General features: G+C 46.4%; 1 protein-coding gene across 7 annotated transcripts in view; it reads right to left on the minus strand.

Annotated features, from left to right (window-relative positions):
* LOC119770216 (JNK-interacting protein 3) overlaps window positions 1-18,132 on the minus strand; it is a 427,739-nt gene that overhangs the window by 363,774 nt on the left and 45,833 nt on the right. For all 7 annotated transcript variants that reach the window (XM_038264656.1, XM_038264655.1, XM_038264654.1 and 4 more), the window contains one exon: window positions 4,370-5,291. In XM_038264656.1, the coding sequence (XP_038120584.1) occupies window positions 4,370-5,291 (922 nt within the window). The remainder of the gene's footprint in view (window positions 1-4,369; window positions 5,292-18,132) is intronic.

Consider the following 18,132-nt stretch of genomic DNA (forward strand, 5'->3'; position numbering starts at 1 on the left):
TTCCCAGATTCAGAATATCCCAAATTCTCAAAAACTTCAAATTCTTTAATCCCCAGATTCCCATTTTTCTTGATTGTCAAAACACTAATTTCTTTCATTCCCTTATTTCAAACACACACACACACAATGATTAGTTTTTTTAATGTATTTTTTACCTCAATAAATAAAAAAAACGAATCAACTGTTTTACTGAACCAAAAGAAATATCCAACGGTCAATTCAAACGCCGATTAAACCACAACCCTTCGTTCGGGATGGCTGCGTGCTTTTTGTTTTGCGTCACCAACCGTGACGACTCAAAATCGACAACATTGTTCTCGATTTTGTTGCAAATGTTACCGGACGACTGGTCGACAACATTCTGAAACGAATTTCAGAACGAATCGAGAACAATGTTGTCGATTTCCCGGACAGGATTTCTATCCGTGCCTATAGGCCGCTAAAATGCTAACATTTTGAGTTATCACCAAAAAAGCGCTTTTTTTTTGACCATTTTTGTAAAAATGGCGTAATTCGAGTAGATTAAGAGCTACAAATTTGGCGCCTTCGACAAACTTCCATGAAATTTCCTCCTCTACAACTTTGCCGAAGACACCAAAGCCCTACAACGTCATCCAACAATGTTAGTTTTTGGTTGACACCCTGGAAGGTCGTCACCCTTTATGTCAATAACTTCAAAAGATAGCCCTTATCAAGTACAACAACTCTTCCGAAGACACCATTTGGCTAGGACGTCAAATAAAGGAGTTATCAATTTATTCCACTTAATTTTGCCATTCCTAACACTGTGCAGTGTCGTATTTGAAACATACTGCGAGTAGATGGGGGTCCTGTCTCGGTGGAGTCGCTTGTAGGCAGTTGGACTAACAATTTAAAGGTCGTCAGTTCGAATCCCGGGGTGGATGGAAGCATAGGTGTAAAAAGAGGTTTGCAATTGCCTCAACAATCAAGCCTTCGAACACCTAGTTTCGAGTAGGAATCTCGCAATCGAGAACGCCAAGGCAATGCTGTAGAGCGAATAATTTGATTTTGATTTTGAAATTAAGTAATCTCCCGTATAAAATGTAGGAGGAGATATTACGTCCTCATATGCGCAAGGCCTAACCGCTCGGCGGCGCACCGGGATAGGAACATATTTTCTTCGGGAAAGTTTCAGAGGACATTTACGACTATACTTCTACGGTGTTAGTTTTTGAATTGAATGAAAAATGAAAATTATAAAAATCAAAATGTAAAAAAAGGGATTTCCTATACAAATTTCTATACAAATTTTAATCGCTTTGCGGAAAGCCGGATCAAAACCAATCGCTCCCAAATTTTGGGAGGCTGGTTGGGGGCCTAACTGGAACCGGAAAATGCCTGTTCTGAAAAATCGATCATGTCGAGCCACCCTAGTACGAATTTTCAGGACGGAATTGCAAAAATGTTATTCCCATGTCATTTCCATTTGTCGGGTTAATCTAATCTAATCTAACCCTAGCACAACCAGTCTTTCGAGGGCATCCTGGAAAAGGCCTTAGGTTGATTAACGCCTAGCATCCTCTTGTCATTGTGGCAGTGCGTGGCCGAATGGTTACGCTGTCCGCTTTGTAAGCGAATGATTCTTGGTTCGATTCCCATCTGCTCCAACCTTCCATCGGATGAGGAAGTAAAATGTCGGTCCCGGCCTTGGTTGTTAGGCCGTTAAGTCATTCCAGGTGTAGGAGTCGTCTCCATGCCTTAAGTACAAACAACACACCAAACCAAGCCTACTCCGGTGGAATCGATGGCGGCGGTTGGACTCGAAATCCGAAGGTCGTCAGTTCAAACACTGGGGTGGAAGGTTCCTTGGAGTAGAAAGAGGTTTGAGTGCTCTCCCCATTCAAGCCTTCGGACTCCTAGTTTCGAGCAGAAAACTTGCAATAGAGACCACAAAAGACCCGGGGTCGGTAATGTGGATGGTTTGATTTGATTTGATCCTCTTGTCATTATTAACAATTGCAGTGCCCCGATGCAATAAATTGCTTTGAAACATCACAAACGTTAAACCAGCCAGGCAAACTGCATAAAGTTTACCGAAAGATGATTCGTTGAATTGGATTGAGTTTGAGCACGAATGTTCAAACAATAACACATTTCTGAATCTACAGGGGAGGAAGAAACGTGGGGATCCCCCTCAGCCTGTGATTAGAAGAGCAGCGAGTCAGACGTGCGTCCCTCAAACACCAAATAAGTGCTAAAAAGTGCCAAAAATTCCTCACGGCAAGAAAAAGAGGCGGTCCTCACCAACAGGATCGGCAGATTTGAAGAAGTTAAAGAATGCTGATGTGCTACCTGCAAAGCCAGGAAGTTTGAGCAAGGACGCTCAAAATTCGTCTGGAAACCAGTTCGCTACCCTCCCTGTGGACGTGAGCGAGAAGGAAGAATTTGAACGACGGGAAAAGTTGCCACTCATTTTTGTGATTTTTTGAACAACACAAAGATCGAATACTACAGCCATGACGATCCAGGTAAACGACCCATGAAACAGGTCCTCCGTGGCCTGTACGACATGGATGTGGGTGTGCTGAAAGAAGAGCTCAAAACTCTTAAGTTGAACGCGATCGAAGTCTTCAAGATGACGAGACACAACAAGGACATCAAATATCGTGATCAACTGTACCTGGTTCCTGGCTGAAAGCAGTTCGGGCAAATTTCAACAACATCGTGACTTGGGAACGTTATCGTCCAGTGCACCGTGACGTGACGCAATGTTCGAACTGCTTGCAGTTTGGACATGGTGGAAGGAACTGTTTCATCAAGAGTTGTTGTGCAACGTGCAGAGGAGAACATCGAAGCTAAATGCTTCAATCGCGGCGGCGACCATTCGACCAAGAATCGGAGCTGCTCAAAACGGGCTGAGTTTGTAAAAATTCGGCAGCAAGAGAAGACGAGGCACCAACCAAATCGTCGTAAGACACCACCAGCTTTCACGGACGTGGATTTTCCTGCTTTGGCGTCGCCCGGAGCGGTATCTGCTCGAGTGGTTCCAAATCTGCAGCCATTGCCGTTGAATCAGCGGCAAAAAGCTGCAGAGAAAACAACACCTCCAGGCTTCAGTCAGCAACCGTGGGAAAACCAACCAGCATTAACGGATGAAGGCAGTAGTGACCTGTTTTAACCACAAGGACTTCTGAACATTTTCATCGAGATGACAACAACACTGCGTGGTTGCAAAACTCGTGCGGAACAAGTAAGAACGCTTGGAGGATTTATCTTAAAATACAGTTTGTAGTTTACTCGTTCTAATGATTTGGAATATTTCAATATATTAACTTTTTTTTTAAGTTTTAAGTTAGGATTAGTTGTTAAAGTGATTTTTTTCTTTTTTAGCCAAATGTATTCGATTCAATGCAAAAATGTAAAACAATTTGAAGTATGAATGAATGTGAACAGTTAATAATAAAAAGAAAAATACAATAAAGATGAAGAGCATTTAGCCATACTACTTAGAATGTAAATGAAATGTAATTATGTATGTATGTATGTATTTGAACCCCCGTCTTGGCAGGACTTGGCCATGACCACAGTATATTTCAACTGAGACGGTTCGGTTAGTAACCACCATATATCTCAAGAACCTTTGAAGCGAATACCTATCTCTGGCTAACGATTTCTTCTGGAATTGTACAGCCATAGATCGGTAATGCAGATGACTCGGGCCAGGCAATCCACGACTCCCTCGTCCAGTTCATGAGTATATGAGATGGCCCTGGGCTGTTTTGAGACGGTGTTAGTAGTTATATAATGGTTTGATATATTATACATTGTGACATTATTTCGCCACTACGGATCAATTCAGTTCTAGAGCATTTACTCCATGATGGCCGACTGGTTAGCGTCCCAGACCATCAATCCAAAGGTGTGAGTTCGAATCCCACCTGATTCTTAAAGGTTTTATGTTCATATTCTAAGTTTAATTATTGTTTCCAAATTTCAAGGGAACCGACCGGGATTTGATCCCTGAACCTTCTGCTTTCGATGCAGAAGCCGCAACCATTAAGCCACGGAGCCGGTATTAAATGAAATGTAATTATTATAATAAAAGTTCATTTAAGACATATTTAATTTCATAAATTTCAAAAATGGGGATCCCTCGCTCACGTTCCTGTTTGTTTAGGGAATTTATCGACACCATGCTAAGAAGTTTTGTTGCTCCGGGACCCTCTAGGGATGGGACACTGTATTCCCACAAATGCCCTGGACACTACTTGCCGTGGTTATAGCGCCACAACTCGCTTTTATTTCCATCTGCTCGGGTTATCAAAAAAAAAATGCATTATTACGGCAATCTATGGTATCTTATGGTAGTGTCACATAAAGTTAAAGGAAAAAATCATGCAAAATTTACCTGAAGAAGCATAATCGCCAGGATGCACCCACGCTCCTGTTATTTCAGTATCATCATTATCTGCATTTTCATCTTGAAAAGAGACTTCTTGGTAAAGTGTATTTCCTGATCTTTGTTCTTTTTTAGTTGTTGTTTTTCCAACTACTAAACCAGAAGGCCTTTTTTTATTTTCATCATTCTTTGAAATGTTAGCTTGTTGCTTACTATCTTCATCAATGATCTTTTCAATAGGGTTTGGTAAACTTAGCTCATTGTGAAGGGATGGTGGTCCAGATTCAGAGCTGCTACCTTCACTGCAAATAGCGTCGGAATCTAGTATCGCCGAATTTTCAAGTGAAGTAAACCCATATGAAACTGGGCCCGATGATCTAGCTGTCGCAAGTAACCTGGATTTATGAAGTTCAAACTGATCAGTATTCCCACTGATTTGAGAATGAGTAGAATTGCCCATCATAATTTTGGCGCGTTCCATGTAGTCTACATGTGTTTTAAATAATTCTGTATACCGTTCGTGTAGCTTACTATACTCCTTTTTAAGCTCATTTTCTCGTTCTTCCAAACGTGCTGCATGATCTGTACTATTTTTATGCTTTAATTCAAGCATACGAACTATACTTTCTATTGACTCCAGGCGAGATGCTAGTTCTTTGTTTTCTTGTTCGGCCAAATCTTCGGTTTCCAGCAGCTTTTGTTCTGACTGCTTTCTTGCATTTTTTTCCCTTTCATATTGTGTTACTAGTTGTTCGTTGTCCTCTCGAAGTAACTCCAATTCTACATCTTGTTCTTGATTAGTTTGGTAAGCTGCATCTAAGCATTCTAATACGTTAACTAGCAACGGCATTAAAGTTTTGACAACATCTTCATCGTAACGTTGAATCATGCGCTCAAATTCTTGATAGATGGATCCAGCGAGTGTTTGAACCTTTAGTGAAAAATAGTGATATCAGTGCAATTAGAGATAAACAGCCCAAAGCAGAGTTAAATGGAAAAAGTAGACAGACAGAGACAGTGGAGACAGCTAATGGCCCGTACACTGAAAACCCAACCATGGTAGTTGCTACCATATTGTAGGGTTAAATTGAGAACACGCACCGACGTATTTTTGCTAAAAACATTCCGTGCTTGGATTGACTGATTAACGCAGTCAGTTTTACTATGTCGAGAGCGGTATGGTAATTTTAACCCTCGATTATGGAGGGAATGATAATGATTTCGTATTAGCTACCATGCAATTTTGTGGAAGCATGGTACATTTTACCATATTTGCGTTTACTTTCACCAAAAAGCCACAGTTAATTTAATAAGCAGCATTTTTAGCAAATTTTCTTAAAACTACCATGGTCGGGCTTTCAGTGTAGGTTGTTCGTGCAGTATATTGTCTGTTAAGCTATCTTGTGACAACGACCATTTAGTACTTTTCGAGACAATAGATTTTTAAAGTTTGATGGTAAACATTTTCAGAACTATGAATGATGGAGTCAAACTTTTGAAGCAATCAGTTCGTATACTATCGCTAAACAAACGCTCCAAGTTTCAACTTATTTGGTAACACCAGTAAATTATGTTAACACAAATCTGAAAATCACGTATCACAAGTGTGCCTCGAAAGTAACAATATACTACGTGTCTTAAGTGTGCAAATAATTCCCATACAAACTAAAATAAGCTCAAATCAATAGTTCAACCGACTTAATCAGTACATTTTCAAAAACAAAATATGGAATTGCCTTTAAAAAAATTTATAGACGTCTCTGTGCTCTCTTGTACTAAGTTTGCTGGGATTCCTATCTAGTTAGCAAAAAAGAGAACAGAGGCATCGATGAATGACGTGTCACAAGTGTGCACGATCATTTTGATGATGATATCCGGGAAACGGAAGCGAATTCCCAAAAAATCGGATTAAAGCATTTTGAAGTGTTTGTTAAGTATAGCAAAACGTATGTATGTATGTATGTATGATCCCCATAGAGCTTTATGACGTTTCGCGTACGCACACTAGCGCACCATTTGGTTTTGCTGGCTGACAAAATTTAACCTCACTTTATTTTCGTGTACGTACACGCAATACATACGCACGTAGAATGCTCTATACCCGCAGGCCAAAGTAATCCATCCTTTAAAGGTACGGCTATGTTTCTATAGTTGTATTAGTGTGAAAACGCAGAGAAAAACAAATTATCAAGTTTAGCTACGAAATGTAATTTCATGTAATTTTTCTCTCCGTGCACTGTCAGAGCAGAGCGTTGTGACGGCATACCGATTGTTTTGGTAGCGTATGCAAGGAAATTTATTGTTTTTTCAAGTTTTTCGTGGATTTCGTGGAACCTGTGCCGCGCTTATGTCCTCCAATCTTTTGGATAACCCAGATAACGATCTGCAGAAGGTAAACAAATCGGTTACATCTTAGGGTTTAATTACATCAATTTTATACTTATATTTTTATACGCAGCTGTTTCAACTATTTGTGACCCGGAAGAGTCAGACCAAGATGGTTTGGCCAAGCATTCGGCAGTAGCCGGTGGCGATCCATTCCTGTACGCGATGTTCTGGACCCGGTCACCGTACAGTGGCGACGACCACGTTCAGCATCAACCCCTTCAGCAGCAGTCTATTCCGGGCCAGCCGGGAGCTGGCCAACAGCAGCGGCGTCAGAAGTACCACGAGTGTAAGGATAAACACCAAGCATTTGCCGCAGTGTACCGTGCCGGTCGCGTGGCCATCCGGAAGGATTCCCTGTGCCAGAGAGAGCATGCTTTCTGGCTCTCCAGATGGTTTTAACCGGTTCAGTTACCATTCTTAAGGCTTCCCGGCGCAATAGGGAGTATGAGTTTTGACCTTTCGGATGGTTTTTGCTGGTGACGGGGTTGTCAAGAGGTCAATCCTTTTCAGCTAAAAAGCTGTATCTTATGTAAAAATTAATAAGCCTTACAAACATTTTTCCCTTTTTTCAGTCGAGAGTTTGAAGTCCCCCGACAACGTCAAATCGAGCAGCGGCGGACATGGGAAAATTGTGGCATGGATTACTCCGTTGGACATTCCGACGACGGGGGACGCAATTTGGAACGTGTTGGGTATCACTGAGATCACTACAGCAATTGGAACGGTGGTAGCGGCGTTCCTGTCGGTTAATACGATGGCTAAGGTCGCGCCTTCATCAAACGGCTGCTCTAGGTGGCAGCGCGTGTCTGCGGAGCCCCGATCGTCTTCAGCAAGTTCCGCCGGAAGAACATCTCACCAAATACGCGCTACGACCCGTTCTAACGCTCGGCGGAGCATGCCGGCGCCAGGTACGCCACCTAACAGTGCAGAATTTTGCGCAGGCCATCATCAACAACGCGCCGCTCAGTCATTACGGAGACCCGCTTTGAGACATTTCGCTGGGGCTATTTTTGCACTGGTTCTTGTTCAAGAACCCGAAGAAGCTCAAGACGGAGGAGGATGAGGAGGCGAGCAGGAGCCGAAGTCGAATAGTATTTGGGTGACACAGCGAAAGGGCGACTACGTGCCGAGCGGTTCACGCGGGCTGCCGGTGCACGCCCTCACCAAGGATCACTGCACCGAGGACAAGCGGTACATATTTTAGTGAGTTCCTTTTTTTTACTTCGTTGATCGGATTTCTGATGTTCTTTTCGAAATTCCAGATTCCTCGACGAAAAATTCGAATACCTGCGCGAGGTCAAGGAGCTAGTGCCCGTCAAAAAGCCTGTACGCTCGTCGCGACTGGTTACTAAACGATCAATTTAAGCAAGCAGCAAGCAGTTGGAGGCGACGGGCGAGATCGTTCCGCACCACTGCAACTTTTTCGATTAAAACGATTTACAACGTACCGACGCCGGTCCAGAAGTAAGCTATTCTGATCTTGAGCGTGCGCGACGGGATGTCCTGCGCCCAGACGGGTTCCGGCAAGACGGCTGCTTTCCTGGTTCCGATCTCCGTTCCGATTCCGAAACAAATGTACAAGCATCGTTACTCCAACCACCTTAAGCAGTACCTTTCGGAACACGTGATGGCTCCAACTCGTTGGCCAAGCAAATCTTTGAAAAGTCAAAGAAGTTCTGCTATCGCGTCCTTGCGTCTTGTACGCTTGAAACAAAATCCAGGATCAGATGGGCGAGTTGGACCTTTGCTTCCATCTCGGAACGTATAACATTCGATTCCCCGTGCTGGACGAGGCGGACATGGAATGCTAATAATAAAGTTGTGAAAAATTGCTTTTAAATACACGCAGAAAAATAAGACATATTTGAATCAACAAAACATTTTGTTGATTTGAAATTCAAGATTTTTGTTGAATCAACGCTAAACGTCAAAGCAACTTTTTCAAAAGAACAAAAGATTTTTGTGAAATTGAAAAAATCAAGGTTTGTTTAAACGCAAAATCGGCGTTGATTATATTCAACAAAATTTTTGTTGAAATAAACCTCGTACAGGTTGATTCTACAAAATATTTTTCTGCGTGTATATAATTATGCATAAAATTGCTTGTATTTATTCATTCTAAAGAGAAATGAAACTTCAATATCCAACAACACTTTTCATTTTAAAATTGATAGTAAGAATCAATCAAAATCAATCAATGCACTGAAAAACGCCGTTTGGATTCTAGAAATTTAACATTGATATTACAACAAAATCCACTGTTTCCCATACAAAAAAACTTTGTTGTCAATACTTTTAAGCACAACCCTTTTGACAATGAAAAACGTTGAAAGACAAAGAATTTACTGTAAAAACGTTGCTGGTTCATCAGCAAAAAATGTGGTTCCGAAAATCATTGTAAATCCACTGTCGCCTTTTGTCCGGGGTTTAAATAAAATAAATAAAATTCTCGGTTAAATCTTTCGATACTTTTGCAAAACACGATTTTCATGCAAAACATGCTTTTGATTAATTTGTTGGGTAATACAAGTGAGTGCAGTCCTGTTTTTTCATGTTATTTTCCGTCTCTTTTGTGTCGCTGTTCGAGTGCATGGGGTGATTGGCTATTATAATTAAATAATGGCATCAGTAGTGCGGTGCCTGTGTGGACGCGCAGTCCTGTTTTTTCATGTTATTTTCCGTCTCTTTTGTGTCGCTGTTCGAGTGCATTGGGCATGGGGTGATTGGCTATTATAATTAAATAATGGCATCAGTAGTGTGGTGCTTTTCGGGACGCGCAGTTCTGATTTTTTACCATCTTTTTTTCATTGTTTTTTTTCCACTCGCGTTCGTTGGCCGATGAGTTTTTTTGTGTTGTTCTATATTTATAGTTTTCTATAAAAACGTACCTATTTTTTTGAGACTAGCAAGTCGTTTTGCTGGATTAAGCCCTTTCTATATCATTTCAATAATCATTTCAATGAATGAAGCCCTTCCTACATCACCGTTGATCGGAAGGCACGCCGACGGAGAATTTCTGGAGAATCGCGGTCGAATTAATACTATATTTAAATCCCTAGATAGCTATCTTTCCGCAGCCGGCTGCCTAAGATTTTTAAAATTTCAACCGATAAACAAATTGCTTATGGTCGCATCACCTACCACAGTGAATCCTGACCTCATACCCATCTTACTAACCCCTCAAAACTCATGTGATACTTTGTCGGAGACGCAGTCGATTTGGCGGTCCCATCACTCAAGTATCGGACTAACATTCCCATCCACTTCCCCGTGTCTTACCTCTGGTCGTGGCCGGCGTCGGTATTGATCAGCATGATAGGGACCTTTGAAAATTGCGAAGGGGTGATGATTGGTTCCTACTTTTCATCTGTGGTCCACGGAGCAATGTTTGGGGGTCCTGGTCAATAACGAAGTAGCAGCTACGGGTAGACACCAATGCTATGCTATGCTATGCTATTTGTTGGGTAATACAAGTTTTCTAGCAATGCATAAAACATACAATTTAATTAATTTTTCGTTGATTTTGTATATCATCCTATAGTAGCAAGAACGGTATGACGTCATCACCAGAGGCATAGCGAATTTTAGCGGGTGTAGGGACACTGTTCGGGGCTGGCTGATTGTGGGTAGTGGACTGTATTTCGGGTTATGTGGCGGATTTGCAGCGGGACCGCAGGAGGGACGAAAACACCGGGAAACTTGAATTTTCTTGTTTTATTTTCTCCTCACTTCTTCCTCCTCCTCCGTCTCACTACACTAAACTTCTTCACTCCTGCTGATGTTGCGTGTTGCTTCGTTGGCGGTTGGACGTGTTCTGACGCGAACGCCTCTTGCGCGCGCTTCATGGATGACGTTTCTGACGTTTGACAGCTGCTGTCACTTGACACGGTGGGCGCACGGGCTTGCACGCGGTGGGGTTTCTACTTCGGTGATACCGAACATACTCCCCCCGGTTGAGGAACCTCAACAACTTCCTTCTCGTTCGGTGGAGATCCTTTTTAGGTGGAACGGTTGGATGCCAGCCTTGACGCTGGCGTTCGATCGGTGGTTGAGAGCGGCCTGGTTGACCTCTTCGTCTGGACTCACCTGGGACGTCCTTGTCCGGCGGAACGGTTGGGAATCAGCCTTGGCGCTGACGTTCGTGAGCTGGCCAACAGCTCAGATCCTGGGGTGCGCCGTCATCCAGATTGACCGTGCTTCTCAGGAGCTTTAACCGTCGACGGCAGCATCGGTGTATGCATCGCGGTAGTCTTTACTTCTTGGCCGTTGGACTTGGTTTCCGCACGCGCGTTCTTGGTGGGCTTCTCCCTCGTCCAGGATTCGCTCGTGCTCGTTTAGTTCGAGCCATTCGGTGCAGCGCAGTCTCGGGGGACTGCCTTCTCCTTATCCAGGACTTGGGACCTGGTCTTCGGGGATTCGTCGTTGTGCTCCGGGATGTCCGCTTGAAGAGACTCCCAAGCCTTGAGCTGCTGCATCAGCCATGCTTCGGCAGCGATCTGGGCCGCCTCGCCGGGTGGTTGAGCTGAACATCGTTTAGCAGCGGCGTACTTCCTCGCCATGAAGACTTGGACTTCGTGGAAGAGCTCCTCGAACTCCTCAAAGTTTGCCATATGTTCTTCGAGGGCTTCTGGTGGAAACAATCTGACAGTTCCGAGATGCTCGCTGTCCGCTGTCCTCAGGAAGTTGCGCAATACGGTCACATGCGCCAGCGTCGGTTGCTGCAGAGACAAGATCACATCTGGAACGAAAACGACCTTCTGCTTCGCCCGCTGGCACTGTCGGATCGCATCCGCCAGGTTTCGGGTTGGGGACATGGCCACTTTCCGCTGGTCTGGGAAAGTTCACATTTTACACCTGGCACCGGTTGGGCAGGTTCTGCTGCTTGGCTGCAGCACTGGTGGGTGGATTGCTCGTCGACCGGTTGGACGACGAAGCTTTGTTGCTGGCACTTCTGGCGTCTGTGACACACGCTCTCACACACACACACACACACACACACACACACACACACACACACACACACACACACACACACACACACACACACACACACACACACATACCCGTGAACCGTGGGGACAGGTGAGGGTCCCTGCGGAGCTTAGCTGCCAGCTACCGGGCGGGTTGCAGTTGGCGGATAGCTGTCGGCGATTGCATACATTCATTGCATCGCCCCCGGACCAGCAGCGGGAGGATGTCTAGGACGTGGCGGAATTGAACAAGGGCTCTGTTTAATTTCTTCGAAAAAAACCACATGGGTCCGTAAACACCTCTGTCAAGCGATCGAACGCCGCTATAAGTGTTTTAGCCCAAAACCTCACCAAACCCCGAATCCAAGATGTGACGCGACCCGTGTCGAGGGATGCATGGCTGGGGGGGTTCAACAAATTCCCAGTCGATAACGGAGCCTGTGGGGCACAGGGGCGCACCCCGCACGTAATTTGCCCTTACTGCGTCACGGCAGGGCACTGGCGCAGCGGACCGTATTTCCCTAGCGACTCGTGGGATTCAAAATGAAGACAAGTGTAACAAACCAACAAAAGGGTCCCAATGCGCCCCAAGCATCGGAAAATACGGAGGTAGAAGAGGACGCAAACGTCGAAATGTCAGGAGGTGAGTCAAACGGCGGCGACACAGCAAGCGGAGTGGCGAGCGTGTTCCGTGGAAGCGGGAAGGTGTTGAGATCCCCAGTGTTGAACCAGGCGGCTGCTTCGAGTCAGCAGATAGGAGTAATTGGAGAGGAGACTCCCAAGTCATCCTTGTTGAACTTCGCCGGCAGTACCCCTCAGGATGGAGTCCTGCTCGGAAGGACCGCGTTGCAGGAGGTCAGGAGGAGGGTCAACGAACTCTTTGATTTCATCAAGGACAAAAACAACGTCCACACCAGAATCAAACAGATGGTGAATGGAGTCAAGGCAGCCATGATTGCTGCAGAGCGCGAAAACAGTTCGCTGGTGGTGACGAGAACTTCACTGAAGCTGAGAGCTGAAAGAGCCGAAGAAGCGCTGGAGGCAAAACTGGAGGAGGAAGCACTACGGGAGAAAGAACTGAAAACGCCGCCCGGCCCAAGCACAAAAAGGGACAGGGAAACGCCTGGAGAGGAGGAGGACGCAAAGAAGCAGAAGCAGGGGAATGGTGACAGTCCGGACCCAGCGAAGGAGCCAGAACCAGACCCAGGGAAGGAGAAGAAATGGGAGAAGGTCAAGAAAAAGAAGCGGAAGAAAAAAGGGAAGCAGAACGAGGACACCCAAAAACCCAAGTTTCGCAGGGAGCGTAACAAAGGCGAGGCTTTGGTGGTCGAGGTGAAGGAAGGTGTTTCGTACGCAGACCTCCTCCGGAAAGTACGAACCGACCCGGAACTCAAGGAGCTTGGCGAGAACGTGGTGCAACGACCTCAAATTTAAATCATTAAATTTGTCCATTTTTCGAACCTCACCACAGTTCTGACCATGCGCGCTTACGCAAGCATAAATAATTTTACCCGTCGACTCGCGTTGCGCGACAAATAATTAAGCTTATGTACAGGTGTGGATCATGAGTCATCCTCACCTGAAGAGCCCTTTATTAAATTTCGCCAATTGTTAGGCAATCAAAAAAATGGTTAAGCTTTCAATTATGAATGTGCGATGTTATTACACAGGGGAAATTGAGGGTGTGGCTTAACCAAATTCATTGGCATGTTTGTTCAATGGAGAATTCGACCTTCTCATTATTGACCAACGTTTTTAAGAATGTTTTAGGAACATAATTTTGATATTCCAATAACATAATTTAAAGTTTCACGACAATGGATCGAACCCATGACTTCCGATTTTGAGGTGTACTCACTACACCATACGGAAAGTCATGAAGAATTGCAGAGGTCTGCATAATTTAATTCATGAGGTTCATCGATGCTTCTCATCGAAACGGACCACTTTTAGTAGAACAAAATTTAGTAGAGTTTTCGGGGACTGACTATAAAAACCCCAAAATTCTTGAGGAGGGCAGTTAGTTCCAGTTAGTTCCAGTTAGTTCCAGTTAGTTCCAGTTCTTGTTCCAGTCCAGTTCCAGAAGACGCCCCAGACCAGCCAGACCCGCCAGCAGCCACCAGTAGCAGAGGCCCCAGTCCAGCCGGACTTAGCGGTGGAGGCCGCAGTCCGCCGGGACTTAGCCGCCGTGAAGAGTCCACCCGGGACTTAGCCGCCGTGAAGAGTCCGCCGGGACTTAGCTGCCGTGAAGAGTCCACCCGGGACTTAGGAGTTCGGGGTCTGGCATGGCTCGGCGCAGAGGTCTGGAGAACATGTCTGGTTTCAACATAGAGAACTGGCTCGACGAAGATTTTAATGCAAAGTGATGTGATCGTGCACGTAAAAGTTGAGAGTGTTACCGCAAAAAAATTTAATTTTTAAAAAAGTGTAATACACAAATAAGTGAAGTTTACTGATCTGTTTTGACTCTACGAGTAAATATCACAAAAATCCTGAAAGCCTAAACCGCTCGGGCCGTTCAGTGGTTAAAACCAGGCGCACCCAGACCGGCGCGATGCTTTTTGAGCTGAAAAATGATCCCGCGGTCAAGAGCTCAGCTTTTAAGTCCCTCGTCGAGAAAGCCGTAGGCTACGAGTCGAAGGTGAGGGCGCTATCGCCGGAGACAACGATCGAGTGCAGGAACCTGGACGAGATCACGACGGAGGAAGAGCTAGAAGATGCGCTGATCGTTCTTCTGGATGACCGTACGACACCGATGGCAATCCGGTTGAGGAAAGCCTACGGCGGCACGCAAATTGCGCCGATCCGACTATCGACGCCTTCGGCGTCTAAGCTGCTGGAAGCCGGCAAGGTCAAAGTAGGGTGATCGGTGTGCCCACTGAGGCCTGTTCCTCGTGTGACCCAGCAGATGACGAGGTGTTTCCGCTGTATGGGTTTCGGCCACCAGGCGAGAAATTGCGACGGTCCCGATCGAACCAACAGTTGCAGAAGGTGTGGTAGAGAAGGCCACATGGCAAGAGACTGCAAAAATAAGCCGAAGTGCATGCTCTGTAAAGAAGGAGATGGCAATAGTCACACGACGGGTGGCTTTAATTGCCCGGTCTATCAGAAGCTGGCCTCGGGCAAAAAGTAATGGAGGTGTCCCAGGTGAACCTCAACCACTGCGACACTGCACAGCAACTGCTGTGGCAGTCGACCGCGGAGACGGGTTGCGACGTGGCAATTATTGCAGAACCGTACCGAGTTCCCCACGACAATGGAAACTGGATCGCGGATACAGCAAGAATGGCGGCGATACACGTGATGGGGCGGTACCCCATACAGGAAGTGGTCTCGAGAGCATTTGAAGGATTCGTGATCGCCAAAGTAAACGGAACCTTCTTCTGTAGCTGCTATGCTCCCCCAAGATGGACCTTGGAGCAGTTTCAGCAGATACTGGATAGTCTGACCGACGAACTGATCGGACGAAGCCCGATCGTCATCGGAGGTGACTTCAACGCGTGGGCAGTCGAGTGGGGTAGCAGATGCACCAATGCTAGGGGGCATAGCCTAATGGAAGCTCTGGCAAAGCTGGACGTTAGGCTGGCGAATCGCGGAACCAGCAGTACCTTCCGCAAAGACGGTCGTGAGTCCATTATCGACGTTACGTTCTGTAGCCCGCGGCTGGCGGCCGACATGAACTGGATGGTAAGTGAAGACTATACCCATAGTGATCACCAAGCGATCCGGTACAGCATCGGGAGACGAGCCCCTGTACCAGATAGGAGCAGCCGGTCCTACGGAAGGAAATGGAAGCTGCAGTACTTCGACGAGGGTCTCTTCGTGGAAGCGCTCCATTGGTGTGATGGTCCCAGAGACTTGAGTGCCGACGTGCTAACAGCACAACTAGTGACAGCATGCGACACAGCCATGCCGCGGAGACTGGAGCCAAGGAACTGTCGTCGTCCAGCCTACTGGTGGAATGAAGAACTCGGTACCCTTCGGGCAAGTTGCCTCAACGCCAGAAGACGAGTCCAGAAAGCAAGATCCGAAGCAACTAGAGAGGAGTGCAGAGAGGAGTACCGGTCTGCAAAGGCCGCACTCAAGAAAGCGATCAAATGCAGCAAGACAAACTGCTTCAAGGAGTTATGCCAAGACGCTGATGCAAACCCTTGGGGGAGCGCATATCGTGTCGCGATGGCGAAGATCAGAGGCCCATCGATGGTGGCTGAAACGTGTCCCGACAAGCTGAAGGTCATTGTGGAAGGGCTCTTCCCAAGACATGACCCAACGACATGGCCTCCTACACCGTACAACGACGAAGGGGGTAGCAACGCCGAAGGTCATCTGATCACCAACGAAGAACTTATGGCAGTAGCGAATAGATTGAAGGTGAAGAAAGCTCCCGGCCCGGATGGAATCCCGAATTTCGTCCTGAAATCGGCGGTTCTAGCATTCCCGGACAGGTTTCGAACAGTCCTGCAGAAATGCCTGGACGAAGGACACTTCCCCGACCCGTGGAAGGTTCAAAAGCTCGTGTTGCTGCCGAAGCCAGGCAAACCACCGGGGGACCCATCATCGTATAGGCCTATATGTTTGCTGGACACCCTCGGAAAGCTTCTGGAACGGATCATCCTTAACCGGCTGACCAAGTACACGGAGAGCGAGCATGGCTTAACAGCGAGGCAGTTCGGCTTCCGTAAAGGGAGATCCACGGTGGGCGCCATCCGGAAAGTGGTCGAGAAAGCCGACGAAGCGCGGAGGAAAAAACGCAGGGGGAACCGTTGCTGCGCAATAGTCACGATTGACGTCAAGAACGCGTTCAACAGTGCGAGCTGGGCGGCCATAGCAGCAGCGCTGCACAAAATGAAGGTGCCTGACAATACTTTTATTTGCACCGTCTTCGACTGAGGTCGCACAGACTGAATAACTTAAAACTAACATAAAAATAAACATGTTCTAACACAGGAATACATAAAATACGTCACAGTTGAAGGGTACGAATTCTACATTTAAAACGTTCTCTAGCCATTCCAGGTTCAAACTCGTTCGAAACACTGTTGAAGATGCGACAGCAACGGTCGATGGGTCGGTTGTAACCATAGAGCGTACGGTGGAAGGGAATCCTTAGTAGGGGCTGGTTCCTCAGCACTCGTACTGGCCTGTGCACGTTGATTTCTTCTCGCAGCTGGGAGCAATCGATGCGGCCCGTCAGAAGATCGAAAACAAACATCCGTTGATGGAAAGTTCGTCGCTGTTCGAGAGACTCCATGCCGAGCAGAGCACACCTGTCACTGTAGCTTGTTTGCCATACACCGTTCCTCCAGGGTAGACGGCGCAGGGCGTACAGAGTAAAGCGACGCTGAACTTTCTCAATCCGGTCCCGTTGATTAGCATGGTGAGGTGCCCAAACCTGCACTGCATACTCCAGGGTGCTTCTGACCAAACTGACGAAGAGAGTTTTGAGGGCGTGGATATTCTCGAAGTCAGCAGTGTTGCGTCGAAGAAACCCCAGCATCGCAAATGCTTTGGCTGTAGTAGCGGCGACGTGTTCCGAGAAGTTTAGTTTCCGGTCAATCAGCAGGCCGAGGTCCCTGATTGAAGAAACCCTGTCAAGGTCAATGGAGCTGAATGAATACGCGTACACGGTTGGGACAGCTGATCTGGTGAAACTTATGCATTTGCATTTGGCGGGGTTCACTTTCATCCCGTTGAGGTCGCACCATTCGCGGATGGCTTCGATGTCCTGTTGGAGGGCGACGCAGTCGATGACGGAATTGATCTCACGAAAAACCTTCAAATCATCCGCATATAACAGCTTCTGGGACTGGAGACGTTGACAGATGTCGTTAACAAACAAGATAAATATTAGCGGCCCTAGATGGCTCCCTTGCGGCACACCGGATGTGATGGAGAACCTCCTGGAGACAACAGCACCGAGACGCACGTAACCTTGTCTTCCACATAAATACGACGAGAGCCACACAGTCAGCCAGCTAGGAAAACCCAAACGATTAAGTTTTGTTACAGCTAACACATGAGGAACGGTGTCGAACGCCTTGGAAAAATCAAAGTAGATCGTGTCGGTCTGCTTTCGCTTTTCCAGGTTAGCATTCAGCGCGCTGACGTACGCCATCAGGTTCGTAACCGTTGACCGTTTTTTTACGAAACCATGCTGAAAAGTAGACACAATTTCTTGGGCGGCCGAGTACATCCCCTTGTGTATTAGCACTTCGAAGACCTTGGGCAGGCAGGACAGGATGGAGATTGGCCTATAATTCTCCGCATTCAGTGTACTGCCTGATTTATGAATGGGAGTTATTGCTGCCAGCTTCCATTCGTCGGGGAAAACGCCTTCGGACAGGGAGCGGTTGAAGATAGTGCTGATAGGTCTGGCGAATGAACTGGAGAGCTCCTTGATGAACGCAGGCGGAA

The sequence above is a fragment of the Culex quinquefasciatus genome, chromosome 3 (assembly GCF_015732765.1).
Source record: "Culex quinquefasciatus strain JHB chromosome 3, VPISU_Cqui_1.0_pri_paternal, whole genome shotgun sequence".
Taxonomy (NCBI): Eukaryota; Metazoa; Arthropoda; class Insecta; order Diptera; family Culicidae; genus Culex; species Culex quinquefasciatus.